This window comes from Gekko japonicus, unplaced genomic scaffold (assembly GCF_001447785.1).
Source record: "Gekko japonicus isolate JY-2015 unplaced genomic scaffold, Gekko_japonicus_V1.1 scaffold1221, whole genome shotgun sequence".
In the NCBI taxonomy this organism is placed as follows: Eukaryota; Metazoa; Chordata; class Lepidosauria; order Squamata; family Gekkonidae; genus Gekko; species Gekko japonicus.
Genome location: NW_015176486.1, coordinates 11,454 through 27,895, shown reverse-complemented (window position 1 = coordinate 27,895; position 16,442 = coordinate 11,454). Strand labels below are relative to the sequence as shown.

At 46.0% G+C, this 16,442-nt stretch overlaps 1 protein-coding gene across 2 annotated transcripts in view; it reads right to left on the bottom strand.

Annotated features, from left to right (window-relative positions):
• The window catches only part of LOC107123889 (zinc finger CCCH-type antiviral protein 1-like), a 44,658-nt gene extending 32,159 nt beyond the window's left edge, over positions 1–12,499 (bottom strand). The window contains exon 1 of one of the 2 annotated variants that reach the window (XM_015427235.1): positions 12,191–12,499. In XM_015427235.1, the coding sequence (XP_015282721.1) occupies positions 12,191–12,492 (302 nt within the window). In that variant the 5' untranslated portion in view covers positions 12,493–12,499. Of the gene's footprint in view, positions 1–4,268; positions 4,574–12,190 lie in introns of those variants that run through there. The other variant, XM_015427236.1, reaches the window with a different exon arrangement.
• Positions 12,500–16,442: the final 3,943 nt, after the last annotated feature.

Sequence of the window (16,442 nt, the reverse complement as noted above, 5' to 3'; positions counted from 1 at the left end):
ACTATGTTTGGTTTTTCTTTAACTATTGTGTTAGTTAGTCTTCGCCTTTTTACAGGATTATTCATGCCTTTACAGTTCCATGAAAGAATGACATAGTCATTCATTTAAAACCAACTTAATGAAGCAACCCACTATAACTAACCCCCCCCCGGCTATTATCGTTCTTTTCATTCCGGCACTCTATGAGTGTACAAAGTTCTAACTTTAAAGAATATTAGATACAAAATGCATAAATTCAGAATCACTGTTTCCCAGCCTCAGGTATGGTGGTCTGTTGCTCCTGGGCTTTCCAATTCTTGGTATCTTCCTAGCTTTCAGGGTTTTTCTAGACATTAATCCAAGTCAAAATAATATATAAATTGTTCACCATATTTCATTTAACTTATTAACTTCTTAAAACAAAAAAAAGGCTTGATATTTCAACCTAAAGAAAACTTTCTATTAACCAAGAAAATGATTAATACATCCCAAAAATTTTTTATCACTCTTCTAAGTAACAGATATTTTAAGCACCTTCCTTTCAAAATTATACAGTTTAAATAAAATAGGTTTTAAGCACCGTCACTACAAAATATACACTATAAATAAAATAGGTTTCAAACACCGTGACTTCAAAATATATAGTGTAACTAAAATAGGTTTTACACACCCTCACTTCCAAGGATGCAATGTAAACAAAATAAGTTCTAAGGATCATCCCCTCAAAATATACAATAGAAATAAAATAGGTTTCAAACACCTCAAATTCCAAAAAATATATAGTTTCCTTAAGCTTTTTGTTTAACTAAAACAATAAGTTCTAGATAATATAAGTTTTACAAGCACCATCCCTTCAAAAAAACAATTTAAATAAAATAGGTTTTAGTCACCATTACTTCAAAATATGCAGTTCAAAAATAAAATTGGTTTTAAACATCACCACTCCAAAACATATAATATAAATAAAGTAGGTTTTAAACACCATCTCTTCAAAATATGCACTTTAAATAAAATTGGTTTTAACCACCATCACTTCAAAATATGCAGTTTAATATAAAATAGGCTGTAAGCTCTGTCACTTCAAAATAGATCGGCAACTTTCATCTTGTACTCATCAGGAATCACCCGCCGCCGTTTATAACTTGCTTCAGGTAAAAGGTTTCAACAGCTTAATCAGTCTCCATCATCTTGTTGTTTTTCAAAGTTAGGGTGAGCTTCAATCTCTGCCCTTTCGTCCTGAGACAGTTCTACATGAAGATTTTTCAAAAGTATGAGACCCGTTCTCAAGTCTGAAGCTTGAAAGAGAGTTCCATCTTTGTATACTGTGACGTTGGAAGTAGCACTCCATCTAAACCTGATTTTGGCCTCAAGCAGTTTTACCGTAATGATTTTCAAAAGCCTTCTTTTTTCCAAGCACTCTGGAGGAAGGTCTAGCAACACCAATATTTTCCGACCTCGGTGCATTAAGGAATTGTTTTTCCTCGCTTCTCTAAGAAGCCGGTCTCTAAATGCTGCATGCACAAATTGCACCAGGATATCTCTGGGTCTATTTCTTTGGGCTGCTGCAAGCGGGCCCAACCGTTGTGCCTTTGCAATTGCTGGAAACACTCCCTCCTCCAACTTCATAGCCTCAGTTAGCCAAGCTGATATAAAATGCGATAAATCACTCGCATCTTTTTCCGCTCCCTCTTCAATCCCCCTTAGTTTAACATTAAATTGTCTCCATTTATTCTCGAGCGAGTTAAGCTTAATTTGCATCATTTTTTCGGATCTTTTTAAAGCATTTAGTTCTACCTGTATGCTTTCCGTTGCTTCCAACGCTGATTCGGCTGCTTTACAAGCCGCTCCAAGACCTTCCGTTAGTTCTTCTAGTTTACTATGGACTGGCTGGAGATGTTCTGCCAAAGACTCCTTGAAAAAACGTTGCATGTCTGACTTTAAGTCCATTAGGTCTTTCTTCAAGAGCGGTTCTTCGTTCGGGTTTGTAGAGTCGGTAGCGTCCGCCATTTTAGATTGTTCTGGCGTCTGTGTCTTCTGCGGCGTGTCTTTTTGAAAATACGTGGCCACCGAGGCTGAGTTCTTCTTTGTCGAGGGCGTTTTTTGTCCTTTCAGTTTTCCCATACCTTTTGAGGCGTTTTACTCCGTTTTTAAAAGATTTTAAAGCCAGGAGGGAAGGGATCGTTCGGGAGCGGCAAAATCACGCGTCCGCCATCTTGCGACGCCCGGCTCTGCCCCCTATAGATTTATTCTTAAATAACATTTTATTGGGATGTAATGAAGGCCTGTTATATAGAAGGCCTCTCTTCCTTGTGGGTCAGGGTATTTTTCCAGCTGATGTTAACAGACAAGACAACAGCATTCTTTTGGTACAGAAGAAGGTAGAAAGTTCATGGTTCTAATTGTTTAGGTTACAATTTCATAGTGTCTGGGTCAAAAAGGAGTTTTTACTTGGTATCAGAGAAAAACACCTTTGTTTGGGTGAGAACAAGCCTTGGCTGATACGACTCAGGTCAGGTCAAGTAAATACGTGACGCTATTGTATAGACACACCTTTTTAACCAATAAGGAGATTTTTTAATGTAAATATTGTTTAATTTTCTGTAACCAGTTATGCCTTCTGGATATTATTTTCATGATGATGGTATGATGATGTCATATTAAGTATTTAACTTCATGTATTTCCTGGTTGGGCTCAGAAACCAGTCAACTTTGATGGGTCCTTTGGCCTAACTGTTTTCCGTATTTCATTGCAATTAAATACAAGATCTTCCTCCTCATTTTGACTTCAATCTTATATTTTGACTGGATATTAATTTGTATAACAATAGCTAAGATTTCATAAATCTCTGCATGCTAAACATTGTATTACACTGTTGATAAATAAATAACCATAATATTACAAGGCACACCCAGATAGAGGCTCATTTCATCCCAATCTTCCTCGGGAGTAATCCTATTATTTCATCCTATGATGGGGATGAAATGAGCCTGTATCTGGGTGCTCATTGGATGGACTTTTCCTTGTAATATTATAAACTGTATCTATAATGTAATACAATGTTTAACATGCAAAGGTTTACTAAATGTCTTAGCCAACACATCACAGTGTTTGTTGGTTGTATTTCTTGTAAGGGTAACTGTGATCCCTTGTGCGTGTTTTTTCCAAGACTCCGAGAAGAGCGGGGTATGACACCAACTCTTTTTCCTCCATTCCACGGCCATTTAAACTTTTTTCCTCTTCATAACTACATACATATAGTCAGGGGTCATTTCCTGCAGGAGCGCACAGGAGCGGAGCTCCGGCAGTAAAGAGCCCAGGGGGCGGGCACATGCAACAAGCCCCACCCCCTGCTCCCAGCAGCCCTCAGTCAGAGCAAGAAGCGGCCAGGTAAGCTGCAGAGCCCCCCCGGCCCCCCATTCCAAAACAGTCCAGTGGCACCTTTAAGACCAAGTTTTATTCAGGTACAAGCTCTCCCTCCTCTGTGAGGGCAGATCTGCACGTTCCTCCCCACCCACCAATAGCTAGCAATGCAAAACAGTCCAGTGGAGCTTGAGCGGTGGGTGCTGCCTTCTGGCACACTTCCGGTGATGTCAGGGGGTGTGGCATATGCAAATAAGTTATGCTAATGAGCCCCTGCACCTCTTTTTCTACGAAATGACCCCTGCATATAGTGAGAGATGAGCATGTATTTCACACATCTGACACTAGAGCTCTGCGCCCCAAAAGTTGTGCCAGAAGAATCCAGCTTATTGAAATGTGGAGTGTCTAAAGTCTAAGGAAAAACGTTTTCCCTCAAAAGAGGCCGTGGGGCGCATGAGCCAGCAGCAGTATTCACTTTTTATACTGATTGAGATATTTGATACCCCACTTGTTGTACCAACAGGGAGCCAAAGCAGCTTATAAAACATCATTCTCCTCTCCTCCATTTTATACTCACAACACCCCTGTGAGGTCAGTAGAGCCGAGAGCCTGTGACTGGCCCAAGGTCACCCAGCAAGCTTCCCTGGATCTCCAGTCTGACACTCTAACCAATATACTAGCTAGCTTGCAACAGTCACTGACAAACCATTTGGAGGATTCCTCTCCCCCCTTCCCCTTGAATGAACATGGATGATTTCTCTCTCTCCCCCCCCCTTCCCCTTGAATAAACAAACACTGAACTTTCAGCAGAGTGGGATAAGAAAGGCTTCTATTTGCCTGGGCGTTGGCTACCAAACATTTATCGTGGTTAATAACTCCTTCTGAACCAGCAATCCCCCCCCCCCACCTCTCCTTCCTTTACGCTCACCCTCTGCCACTGGTAGGTCTGTAGCATCTGCCCTTGAGGTAGTTCTTGCAGAGGTGAAGAGATTTGCACCCCTCACACTCGTTCCTCAGGCACAGCCGCACGGGAGACACGGCCAGCACCTGGCAGGAAAGGCCCTGCTGAGAGACCAAGAAGCGCTCCTTCCCTGCCTCGGTCAGGATCTGCTCCAGCTGCTGCTCCGATAGCTCCACATGCTGCGGGAGCTCCTTAGAGTTTATGGCTCCCCCTCCAGCACAAAGGATCTTCGTGATGAAGCTGAAGACGGCCGGATCGGACATGTTCCCTTCCCAGCCCGTCCCCCTCTGCGAGAGAGTGAGTTCCGACTGTGTTTAGTTACACCAGCAGATCACGCTCCGCCTTCTTTCCTCCAGCTTGCAGGGGAGAGAATCGAAACTGAAGGCAAACACGGCACAATCCCATCAAGCCAAAGAACAGAAAGGCGGGGCGGGGGACCACCTGAGAACCAGAAGGCATTCCCAGCTGGCTGATTTATGCTCAGTGAATCACCACTCCCCCAAGCTCTTCTCTAGAGCCCAGCTATCCATTTTCACTGCCAGTGTTTGCCTTTCTTTTTTTGCTGGTATTAACTGTGCTTAACTTGCAAATTGTCATCCACTTCGGAGGTCGATTTCTGGCCTGAAAGGTGGAGTAAGAATATTTACAAAATTAAAAAGAGCATGATCCACCGCCCACGGGACGCAGACATGCATGTGGGAGAGGATCAGTGAAGCCCCCCCTCCCCCACCTCCAGCGGCCATGCAGCAGCAGAGCTCTCCGGCCTCTCCTTGCGAGAGGAGACTTTCAGTTTATATATCACTCAGCTTTCTCTTTCTCCCACTGTCTACCTTTCCCTTTTTTCTTTTAAGCGAAATACCTCCCCTTTTTAGGGGAGCTAATAAAATCTTTATAAAAGAAAAAGAAAAAGAAAAAGAAAGAGGGCCACACTGAGTCCTAAACTAATCCCCTCCTGCCAGGGGCAGTCTGGAGCCCTGGGCAAAAGTTAAGGATGGGGGGGTCCCCACACCCAGTGACAGTCTTAGCTATGGGGCAGCCTCAGCAATGGCTAGGTCGGCGTATGGTTTGCTGCTGTGCTTGGCTTAAAAGACAATTGCCGAAAAGGAAAAATGAAGGAAGACGAAGAAGAAGAAGAGTGGATTTAAACCCAGCCTTTCACTCCTCGTCTCAGAGCGGCTTACAATCTCCTTTCCCTTCCCCTCCCCACAACAGACACCCTGTGAGGTAGGTAGGGCTGAGAGAGCTCTGAGAGAACTGCTCTTGAGAAAACAGCTGAGAGAGCTTGTGACTGACCCAAGGTCACACCAGCAGCTGCATGTGGAGAAGTGGGGAATCAAACCCAGTTCTCCTACATTAGAGTCAGCACTCTTAACCACTACACCAAACTGGCTCTTACAGAAAGTAGGAATGTGAGGATTTTAACAAACAGGACATGGAGGCTAAGTCCTCACACCCTAATTTTGCCTACCTACCACTGGCATTCAGAGGCGATTCTTCAGTGCCACTGCAGTACAGGCCAAACTTATTTATTTATATTCCACTTTTCCTACTTGGATTCAGGGTGGATTTCACAGAGTGAGTCAATACTATCAATAGGATAGGGTATTCAATAAACAATACAATAGAACTAGGGTTGTAAAACCAATTGTAAATCTAAAAACAACTGAAACAAAGCCAATATGGCACACTGAATGATAAAAAGTTACATAGCAGGATCCTAGTTTCAGTAAACTAAATACAGTAGTATAGACCACAGCCCCAAATAATTTATCTAAGTTAACTTTGTGAATCATTTAGTACAGTGCAACTCTATTGCCTGTCTCCCGAGTAACATCTAACACACAGTGGACAAAACGCACAACACACAGGAAGAATGCCCACTCTGCCACGGATAAATCAAGGGCTCCAGGAAGATCCCTTCAGCTGTTCCTAAACGGAACTGAGGAGGAAGAGGGGAAAGTGGTGTGCTGTGTGTTATATTGATTTCACTTGATTGCTTATTGTAGATATTTACACCCCCCCCCCAGTAGAGACTCAAAGCAGCTGAGAGCGTTCTTTCCATCTCCATTTTTTTCTCACAACAACCCGTGAAATGGGTTAGGCAGAGAAAGAGTAGCAAGCCTAAGGCCACCCAGCGAGCTCCCAGGGCACAACGGGGAACAGAACACAGATCCTTCAGATCCTAGTCCAGTGCCCTCACCACTACACCACGCTGGTTCTCTCAGTGGCCGGCACCAGGATGGGTTGTGATGAATGGTAGTCTCAAGAACCTCAGTTTCTTATGGATCTGCCTACGCCAGAGAGTTGCTACCTAAGATTTGTGCTAACAGCAACAGTGAGGATTATGTTCAGTCTGCTGGTACTTGTCAGAACCCACAGCCAACAACGTAGTACACGCTTATCAATCAATCAATCAATCAATCGACTTTTAATGGCATATACAACATTAAAACGCTTATCAGGAAAGGTAATACTTTATTGAAGAGCTACAGATGCATTAACATAGTCACTGTTAAGAATGGCAGCTGCCCCTTGGGCATAACAGGATATAGGGTATTCGTATGCACCACCACCACCCCGCACTGCCCTGGCCAATCAGCCACACTCCTGCGCGCGGGAGAAGGCGCGCCGGCCGTTTGCGCTGAAGCTGGGAACCAAGCTCGCTCCCACGGCTCCCTTGAAACTAGACATCAACATCCCACCACCTGCAGAACTTAGAGATAAGCACAGAAGGAATGCAATGGCAATTGGAGTACAACTGACCTCCCCAACCCCCATGGCAGCTGGTACTGGTACACGGTCTCATCGGCCAAAGGCCCAGTTTTGTGACTTTTGGCCTCTGCACAGGAACCAGATGGCTGACTGTGAGCTACATGGGGGGGGGGGCACAACCCTCAAACCAACATCCTTCCTCATTTAGATGCAGCCGAAACCAGAAAAAAAGAAAGAAAACAACACTACAGTGTATTTTGAACGCCAAAGACTAAATAAGCTGTCATTCTGCTACCACATAGTTAGAAAACCAGCCCCCTTTAGTATTTATTAAAAATAATATGTTGTGAGGAGCAGTGCTCCCTCTAAGCTGTGGATTCTTATGAGCAAAAATTCTACTTTGCGAGCTGCTGGCATTAAAGTTGTGAGCGAGCAATTTGGCTGCTGCATAAATTAATTTGCCCAGGAGCCCTCCTTCCTGAGCTCAGACAAAAATGTGTGAGGTGGAGGCTAAAAAACTGTGAGCTAGCTCACACTAACTCAGCTTAGAGGGAACACTGGTGAGGGGTGCTGTAATCTATGTAACGAAGATTGCAACACGGGAGGCAGGAACTACAAAAGAAGAGGTTGAGTTGGTTATTATTTCCTTGGTAGTCTGGGAGACCCAGGTTCAAATCCCTGCTCTGCCAATAGATGCTCACTAGGTGACTTTGAGCCAGTCACACTCTCAGCCTAATCTACCTCACAGGGTTATTGTGAGGAGAATGATGTTAGTATTGGGTGCCCACTGGTGAGAAAGCCGAAGTACATAAAATGAATGAATGAAACAGCTGTTGGTCAAACAGTGCTGTAGTTATCACAGCATTCTGCTGAGGTAAAGGCTACCTTTCTCAGAGAAACACTGCTACAGAAAGGCATGTACTCAATTTAACTAAATATCTTCAGAGCTTCCAGTCACCTCCAGCTTCGTCTGACAGAACCTGAAATGCCACATGGCAGAACCAATGTTAAGAGGTGATCAAACTAGCCAGACCCTCCAGTCGCAGCAATACCAGGGTAATCCGTCTATTTCTCCTTGAAGACAGACTCCCTCCCTTCCAATTAAGATTGGTTGTCTTCAGTGAAAGTAGATGTTTAACCGGACTTCCGGTTTATGGCGACATGCAGGCAGACATCTCCCAGACGTCCCGGGGATGTAAACTGCACACCAGCGTGTGGGAGGGGGTCCAACGGGTTGTGACCCCCCCCCCGGAGCCTTGGTAAAAGGCTCCCAGCCAGGGGGCTTTTGAGGGGTGGCCTCTTCGATGGCCGAAAGCCAGAGAATTGAGGCGCCCCTCCGCCCTGAAGGTCCTGCTGCTGAGTGACCGCATGGTACAAGTGCTGCTGACCGGGACAAGCGTTGGAGATCGGGCAAAATAAATGATGACGAGCGAGGCCGAATGGCCAATAATGAACTGTGAGTTGGGTTGAAGCGAGCATGAAGATATAAAAAGAAGCTGCCCCCGCTAAAGAGCGACAGGAAAGCAAGCGGGGGAGGGATCCCTCCCAAACGCATCGATGAAACACGGAAGGAAAGGGGGGAGCAGAAAAATAAGTGACTAAAACTGTTTTAAGAGACTTACCAGAGTGCAGAAAAGCATTTGGGCGAATATCAGAAACTTTAGCAACTTCTTTGAAAAGTAAACAACTCCTAAAAGATGGCGGGGAAGAAACCGGAGAAAGAGAAGCTGTTGAAATCGAAACTAGGGGCTAGTCCTCAAACGGATGAGGTCACTGAGCTCTCAAAACTCTTAGCTGACTCCCTGCGCCCCCTGCTGGATGAGATCACTGGCATTAAACAAGAACTGTCAGTAATTAGGCAGAGTCTCGCAGCTCAGCAGATGCAACTGACTCAATCCTTAAAAGCAACAGAGCAAATGGGAGAGAAGGTGAAGGAAATGGACGTCACTACTAAAAAAGTTAAGAAAAAGGTGCAAAATCTGGAAATGAAGCAAGCTACAGAAGAGACAAAACTCTTACAGCTACAAATGGATAAAGCAAATTTGGTCCTTCGGTTCCAAGGGGTCCCAGAATTTAGAGGAGAGAATCTGAAGCAACGGTTGAGAGAAGCAATAGCCCCAATGACAGATTTAACAGCGGAGTATCTTTGCAGCGAGAGGGATGTGGTCTACAGATCTTATACATCATACATCAAGAAAAATAATCTGCCTGGGGAAATAGTGGTCAGATTCTCGAAGAGAAATGTGAGAGATCCTATTCTGAAAGCAACTTCGGGAACACCCTTGAAAATTGGGGACAATAATATCAGGATTTTAAAAGACATTCCATTTGATATAAGACAGAGGAGAAAGAACTATAAAGAATTAATCCTTTTCTTACAAACAAATTCTATCAGTTACAGATGGGTAATCCCAGAAGGCGTCGTTTTCAAGCTCCACGATAAAAAAGAAAAGATTTACTCTGACAAAAAAGGGCTGAAGGACTCTGATGTGTGTCTGAAAAAAAATGTTGAAATAACTTGGGGATGCTCTGGGGATCTCTTTAAACAGTTAAAGGGATGGTTAATAATAATCTAGCATAACCGACTAAATTCATTGTAGTATTGATTGTTTTTTGAAAATAGCATGATGATAAACTGAGATATTGATCTCCTACTCTTGGGTTTTTAGTTAGTTGTGGGTTTCTTTTCTGTTTCCCCTAGCTGTAGTTCCCTTCCCTATATTTTCTGTTGTAGTTTTGTAGTCTGCAAAAAAAGAACAATAAAAACCTCCCCCCAGGGGATTGGGGGAAAAAAAGTAGATGTTTAACCCATCTGCTCTCCGGTGAGCCAGACCTCCAGACCCACAGGTCCCCTCCATGGTCAGACTCAGACCCTAAATGACCACTGTTGTGACTGACAGCTCCAATCCTTTCTTTCCCTTCCACTGCCCATGCAAAACCGGGTGACAGGGGACCAGCACAGGACACAAAGGGTAGGACAGCCACCTATCTGTCACATGCCCCACATGTGGAATGCCACAGAATGTCACATATGGAATGCCACAGAACTTGGAAAGAAAATTGTAGGCTTCAGGCTACTGATTTCAAAATTGAAGGAAAAAATGTTGCCACAGACTGGTCTCAGTCACTTCTCAGATGAAGCTCTTTTGAAAAAAGGGAGAAGGAAGGTCGACATGCCCTGTCAGAACAGAAATTATACGGCTGTGCCTCCTAAAAAGAGAATGCTAATTATACGGCCGTGCCTTCCATCAGGCAATGTGGGAGTTAAAACTGTTGGGACTTTATTTTGGAATTGTGTGCCTAGGCACAAGATAGTGACCTGTGTCTCCTTGTAATGTTTTTGTATGAAGAAAGATATATTTTTGAATAATAATTCATGTCTTGCACAGCACTTGGATTGGGTCCTTTTTAGTGAGCTATCTTAAGTGCTTGTCTATTTGTGGTTGTCTTCCACCTGCAATGCGTGTATTTCCCTGCATTCATTTTAGGGGGGGGGGGTCTAACAGACTCCCTTTAATTACATTTTAGTCCTATATAAATAAAACCCTCCAATTTAAAAGGGAACAGTGAGTGGAGGGGGAGGCTGAATTACCACAAAACAAGCAGCCCCTTTTATTACAAGAAAACATGTGAAGTGGCGCAGGTAAAGGAGAAACTGCTACCTAGCTTGTACCCTTGGAGGACAAAGATTGGGGCGGGGGGACTAATACTGATTTTTTTAAAAGTACTATTTTGGGGTTCTGTAAGGACACATAAGTCTTTTCTCTGAGTGAGCTGTTCGTGTTCAAAATAGACCGGTCTGTGAGGCCCACAGAACTCTCACCACAGAGGATCACAGCAGCCATTTTGTGATTCATTGCCTGGTTCAAGGCAAAGGCAGCCATCTTTACACCAATCAGTGGTACGGAACGTCCCACACAGAGGCAGATCTATGGAAAGCTCACTAAAAGTCCAGGACACGACAGAGAAACGAGGAATATTTCTGGTGACAAACTCTGGTTTGATCAGAAACAAGCTTCCCTGTGGTGAAAATTAACGGAAAGAAACTCTCTGGCGGCCCAGCCGGCTGCTTGGCCCTCCGAGTGAGGGCCAGCCATCAACCCCAATGGTGGTTGAGAGGCTGTCGTCTCTGCCACCAAACTGAGCTCCAGACTTCAGGGTTGTTCCTCAGTCAGCAATACTATTCTAGTTGGCAGGCCTGTTCCTGAGCAGATGAGGGAATAAATCATTGTGCAGGCATTAACCCCAACGGCCATCTGACACACTCCTGACAAGAAGACTTCCCCACCCATTCTGTGCTATTCAACCTTTTGCACTCTTCCTTTATTCTAGAATGGGTCTGGAACCCATAAGGAAAGTCACACGGGCTGACCAAGGGTTCTTGAGAAAAGATCACTTTCATTTGGGAAAAATTGGGGGATGGGGTGGGAAAGGAATGTGAGGCTAACATTTTGGCTGGGTAACAAAGTGGTAACTTTAAGGCCCAACAAGGTTTTATTCAAGGTATGTGTGTGGAGGCCCACTTCCTCAGATAGATACATTGAAATGGAAGTTAACAGCATCTAAGTGTGTTAACTTAGTGTGTGTGCAGACAAAGGCTCATTCCTTGAATCCAACTTTGCTGGTCTCCAAGGTGCCGCTGGACTCAAACGCTTTTCTGCTGGTCAGACCATCTGGATCTAGCGTTTTGGCTGTGGTTGCTCTTTGCCGACTTTTTAAAAAGTCACCAAAGTGCAAAACATTTTTTCAGACTTAAAAATAAACACAGAAGCCACTGCTGGCTCCAGTCGGGCAGTTTCCCAGGGGAAAAGGGGGGCCTCCATAAAGCTGCAGTCCAACCCGGTGAAACCTTTCCGCTTGGCTTCCAAGACAGGGGCAGGGGGAGAGTAGAAAGGAGACGCGACCCCGCTCGGGAACTCCGCTGGCTACGCGCGATCCAGCCGCAACGAAGCATTTCGCGATCGCGTGGGTCCCAATAGGAGCGCGCGCGCTTTCCTTCCCCATTAAAACCATGGCAGCCCATTCCCCGGTGGTTGGGGCGCCCCCCCTCCCGTCTGATATCCCCCCCCCCCCCCGCCGTCGTTTCACTGAAGCCTTTTGCAGGGAAAAGGGAGCGAGCCGCCCCGTCCGGGGCTCCTTCGAGGACTCCCCCTCCCCTTTGCCCGACCGGCTCTTACCTGACCCGGCACCTGCCCAGGAGGTTGAGCTTGCAGAGATGGAGGCGCTCGCAGCCGGGGCACTCCTTCTGGGGGCAGAGGCGCACGGCGGAGACGGCCAGGACGAGGCGCGAGGAGGCGTCGCCCGCGCCCCCCGGGGCCCTGGCCAGCAGGAAGCGCTCGGGCGCGCCCACCTCCAGGATCTGGCGCAGCTGCTGCTCCGAGAGGCCGGCGACGTAGCTGGAGAGCTGGGCGCAATCCAGGCGGCCCCCGTGGCTGCACACCACCTTGGACAGGAAAGCGCACACGGCCGGGTCCGACATCGCTGCGTCGAAGGACTAGCCGGCGAGAAACGAAACCGAAGGCGGGCGGGCGGGCGCGGCAGGGAGGCGAGCTGGGGGCGGGGCTTGGCGGGGCCCCCGCGCCAATCAGCTCCGACCAAGGGGACCCAGGAGCCGGCCAGGAGGGGGCGGTGGGGTCCCTTGCTGGGACGGCCGAACAAGCCAGAGGCCGCCTCTCCGCCGGAGTTTTGCCTGCGCGCAAGTGGGCGCGCGTTGCGGGTCTCCCCTTCCCCGGGCCCCTGCTGCTAGGGCTGCAGTCATATGGTTGCCATCCTCCAGTCCAGCTGCGGGCTGGAGATCTCCCGGAATGGCAGCTGACCTCCAGACTACATAGGGATGCCAGCCTTGAGATGGGACCTGGGGACTCCCTGGAACTACTTCAGAGATCAGTTCCCCTGGAGACAAAGGGTGCTTTGCAGGGTGGGCTCTATGGCCTGCTAGAGCACCGAGGTCCCTGTCCTCCCTAGGTTTCATCCCTGAATCTTGCATGGCTTTCCCAGCCTGGATCTGGCTGGCGGCCAGGGGAGACCGGGCAACCCTATCATTTGTGTATTTAAAACGTTTATTCCACTTCAGCTGGAGAAAATGGTTCCCTTTGGAAGGTGGACTCCACAGCGTTATACCCTATCAAGGTAAAGGTAAAGGTTCCCTTTCTCGAAAGCCAGTCGAGTCCGACTCTAGGGTTGCCGTGCTCATCTCCGTTTCAAAGCCAAAGAGCCAGCGCTGTCCGAAGACGTTTCCGTGGTCGTGTGGCTGGCATGACTTAACACCAAGGCGCACGGAACACTCTTACCTTCCCACCGAAGTGGTACCTATTGATCTACTTGCAATTTCTTGCTTTCGAACTGCTAGGTTGGCAGGAGCTGGAACTAGAGACAGGAACTCACCCTGTCTTGCGGCACCCGGGTCTTGAACCGCTGAACTACTGACCTTCGACAGCCTATCAAGACCCCTCCCTAAATTCCAGGCTCCACCCCAAAATCTCCAGATATTTCCCAACAACCTGAGGTTGGCAACCCTGCTAGGTCCAGTGGCTGGATGAAGGTCTTCCTCCAGTGGGCATACCTAAGGAGGCACGGTCATCAGACAAAGAGCCAAGCACCTGCCCCAGGCGGCTTTCAACTGGAAAAAGGTCCTAAAATAAAATCATGAAAATAGCAACTAAAATGATCTTTAAGACAGCGTGAGAAGAAGATAAGAAGCACCCCACCATCAGACCAGTGGTCCACCGAGTTAATTATTGTACAGCAGTGGGTGTAGTATAGTCTTAAGATCTGAAGATTGCCTGGCAGCCTGAAACCCTAGCTCTTTTCGTGGTGAGCTAATTTTATTTTGGGGGCTGGGGGAAAAACTGTGACTGACCCAAGGTCACCCAGCTGGCTTCAAGTGGAGGAGTGGGGAATCGAACCCAGTTCCCCAGATTAGAGTCCACTGCTCTTAACCACTACACCAAACTGGTGGCAAGGGGCTTGGTGCAGGACATCTCCCACAGCAGGTAGAAGGCAGTGAAGAATAGCAGGGGGCCGGGCAAGAGGCTAGGCCACTTGAAGGAGACAGAGCAGGCAGACGTTTCTTTCTGTCCTCCTCTGTCTTTTCCCATGGGATGCTGAGCAGTTCCCACCTATTCTCCAACCTTTCCCCACTCCCAGCTTTTGTCAGCCACTACCATGACGTTACTAGTTGATGGATGGCCTCCCCCCCCGAATAATGTCACAGAAATGGAGACAGAGCTGAGACTGAGGTGCTGATGAGGAGAAAAGACCTTTTCTAGTCCAGCATCCTGTCTCATACAGTGGTCTGATCTGGGAGAACCAGGTTTGATTCCCTACTCTGCCACTTGCAGCTGCTGGATGACCTTGGGCAAGCCGTAGTTCTGTCAGAGCTGTTCTTGAAGCAGCAGTTTCTGTCAGAGCTCTCTCAGCCCCACCTACTTCACAGGATATCTGTAGTGGCGAGGGGAAGAGAGAGGAGTTTGTAAGCCACTCTGAGACTCCAAGTGAAGGGCGGGGTATAAATCCAATCTCCTCTTCTTCCTCTGGAGGGCCAACTACAGGGCACAGAGGCTGAGGCCTTCCCCTGATTTCATCTCTGCGCTCTGGGATTCAGAGGATTGGTGCCTCTGAATATGGAAATTCCCTTTAGTTACCCTGTCTAGTAGCCACTGATAGACCTATCAGTCTAATCCCCTTTTAAAGCTATTTAAGCCTGGGGCCATCACTACATCCCCTGGCAGAGAATTCCACACCCTGAGACGTTCTTTGTGTGGGCTGCCCTTTACAAAGCATCAGTGGGACGTCCACCAGCAAAATGAAAGAAAACCTTCTGTGTTAAAGGGGGGAAAGTTGACCCCAATGGCCACCAAACAAGTTTAATCTCATTTTTCTTAAACTGTTGTTACCTCTCAAGCACAGTTCCTGTGAGTAGTAGAAAAGAGCAAGAGTCCAGTGGCACCTTAAAGACTAACAACATTTGAGGCATGAGTCACTGCTCACTTCTCCAGATACAACTAGAATGTGAGTCCATCTGTGTGTCCATCTGTTCTGATATCTTGGAGAGTGAAGTGATTTCAGATGCCGAATGACAATAGCAGGTGTGACATGCAGAGAAGTAGTAGGAGTGGAGAAATCAGAATTGGTAATGAGACAGGAGACCTAGGTCTCCTTCAAGTCTAGCTGGATGGATTTGTCTTGAGCTTTTTTAGGAGTTACTATTAACTGCTCACTTCTTCAGTTCCTGTGAGGAGGTTCTAGGACAGTGGTGGCGAACCTATGGCACGGGTGCCAGAGGTGGCACTCAGAGCCCTCTCTGTGAGCACCTGTGCCATCGCCCCAGCCAGGCCCAGATCATCATTAAAGTGTCGAATTCTCTGCCAAATAATTTTAAGTACATGAAAGCATTTGGGATTGCTTTCCTTATTTTGTTTGGATCATCTTAAGTTAATGTATGAGTTGTTTTTTCTAAAGTAAAACCTCAGTATTCAGGTTAAATTGCCGTGTTGGCACGTTGCGATAAATAAGTGGGTTTTGGGTCGCAGTTTGGGCACTCGGTCTCTAAAAGGTTCGCCATCACTGTTCTAGGATCTCCCCATTTCCATCAAATATCCATGGAAGATAAATTTATGAATATCAAAATAAGCAAGTAAATATAATCCCGGGGAAGGTGACAGTAAATATCAAAATAACCAAGTAAAAGATAAATTTAAGGGAAAGAATGAGATCTTCTAGACCAGTGGTTCCCAACCTTTTTAGTATAGTGACCCACAAGTCCAAATTTATTTTCTTTTATTTTTTTAATTTTTAAAAAAAATTCAGAGAGAGAAAGAAAACAAAAACTGCACATCAAACAGACTAACATATAGCATATAGCAAATACGAAGCATGTACTCATAATGGCAGCTTACATTTTACATAAAGGAATCGTTCATTTCTGTACCTGTATCAGTTTCAAATAATAAAGGAAATAATTGGACGATAAAATTATGGTTCCTTGCAAATATTTATATAGCCATTTATATAGTCTTGACCAGCTTTTCTCAAAAATTTCTTCTTTTTTATCTTGAAGTTGTACAGTTGATTTGTCCATTTCTGCCGTTTCAAATAACTTGTAAATAATTTCTTCTTTTGATGGGACGTCTTCTTTCTTCCAGTATTTTGCATACAAGATTCTAGCCATAGTTATAACATGTATAGTTATATAAGCATCTGGTTTTTGAAGTGTTCTGGCATCATATCCAATAAAAACAATTTTGGTACAAATGGTATTTTTTGCAATATCTCATGTATCCAAATCCAATATTTTTTGTTATCATAAAAGACCACCACATATGATGATGGATCTTGGCCTAGCTAGTTCTAGGCCCCTAACAGCCTTAAAGCAAAGACCCCAAAAGAACAGAGGCTCTGGCCAAAGTTATTTACGATTGCTGTAAAAGC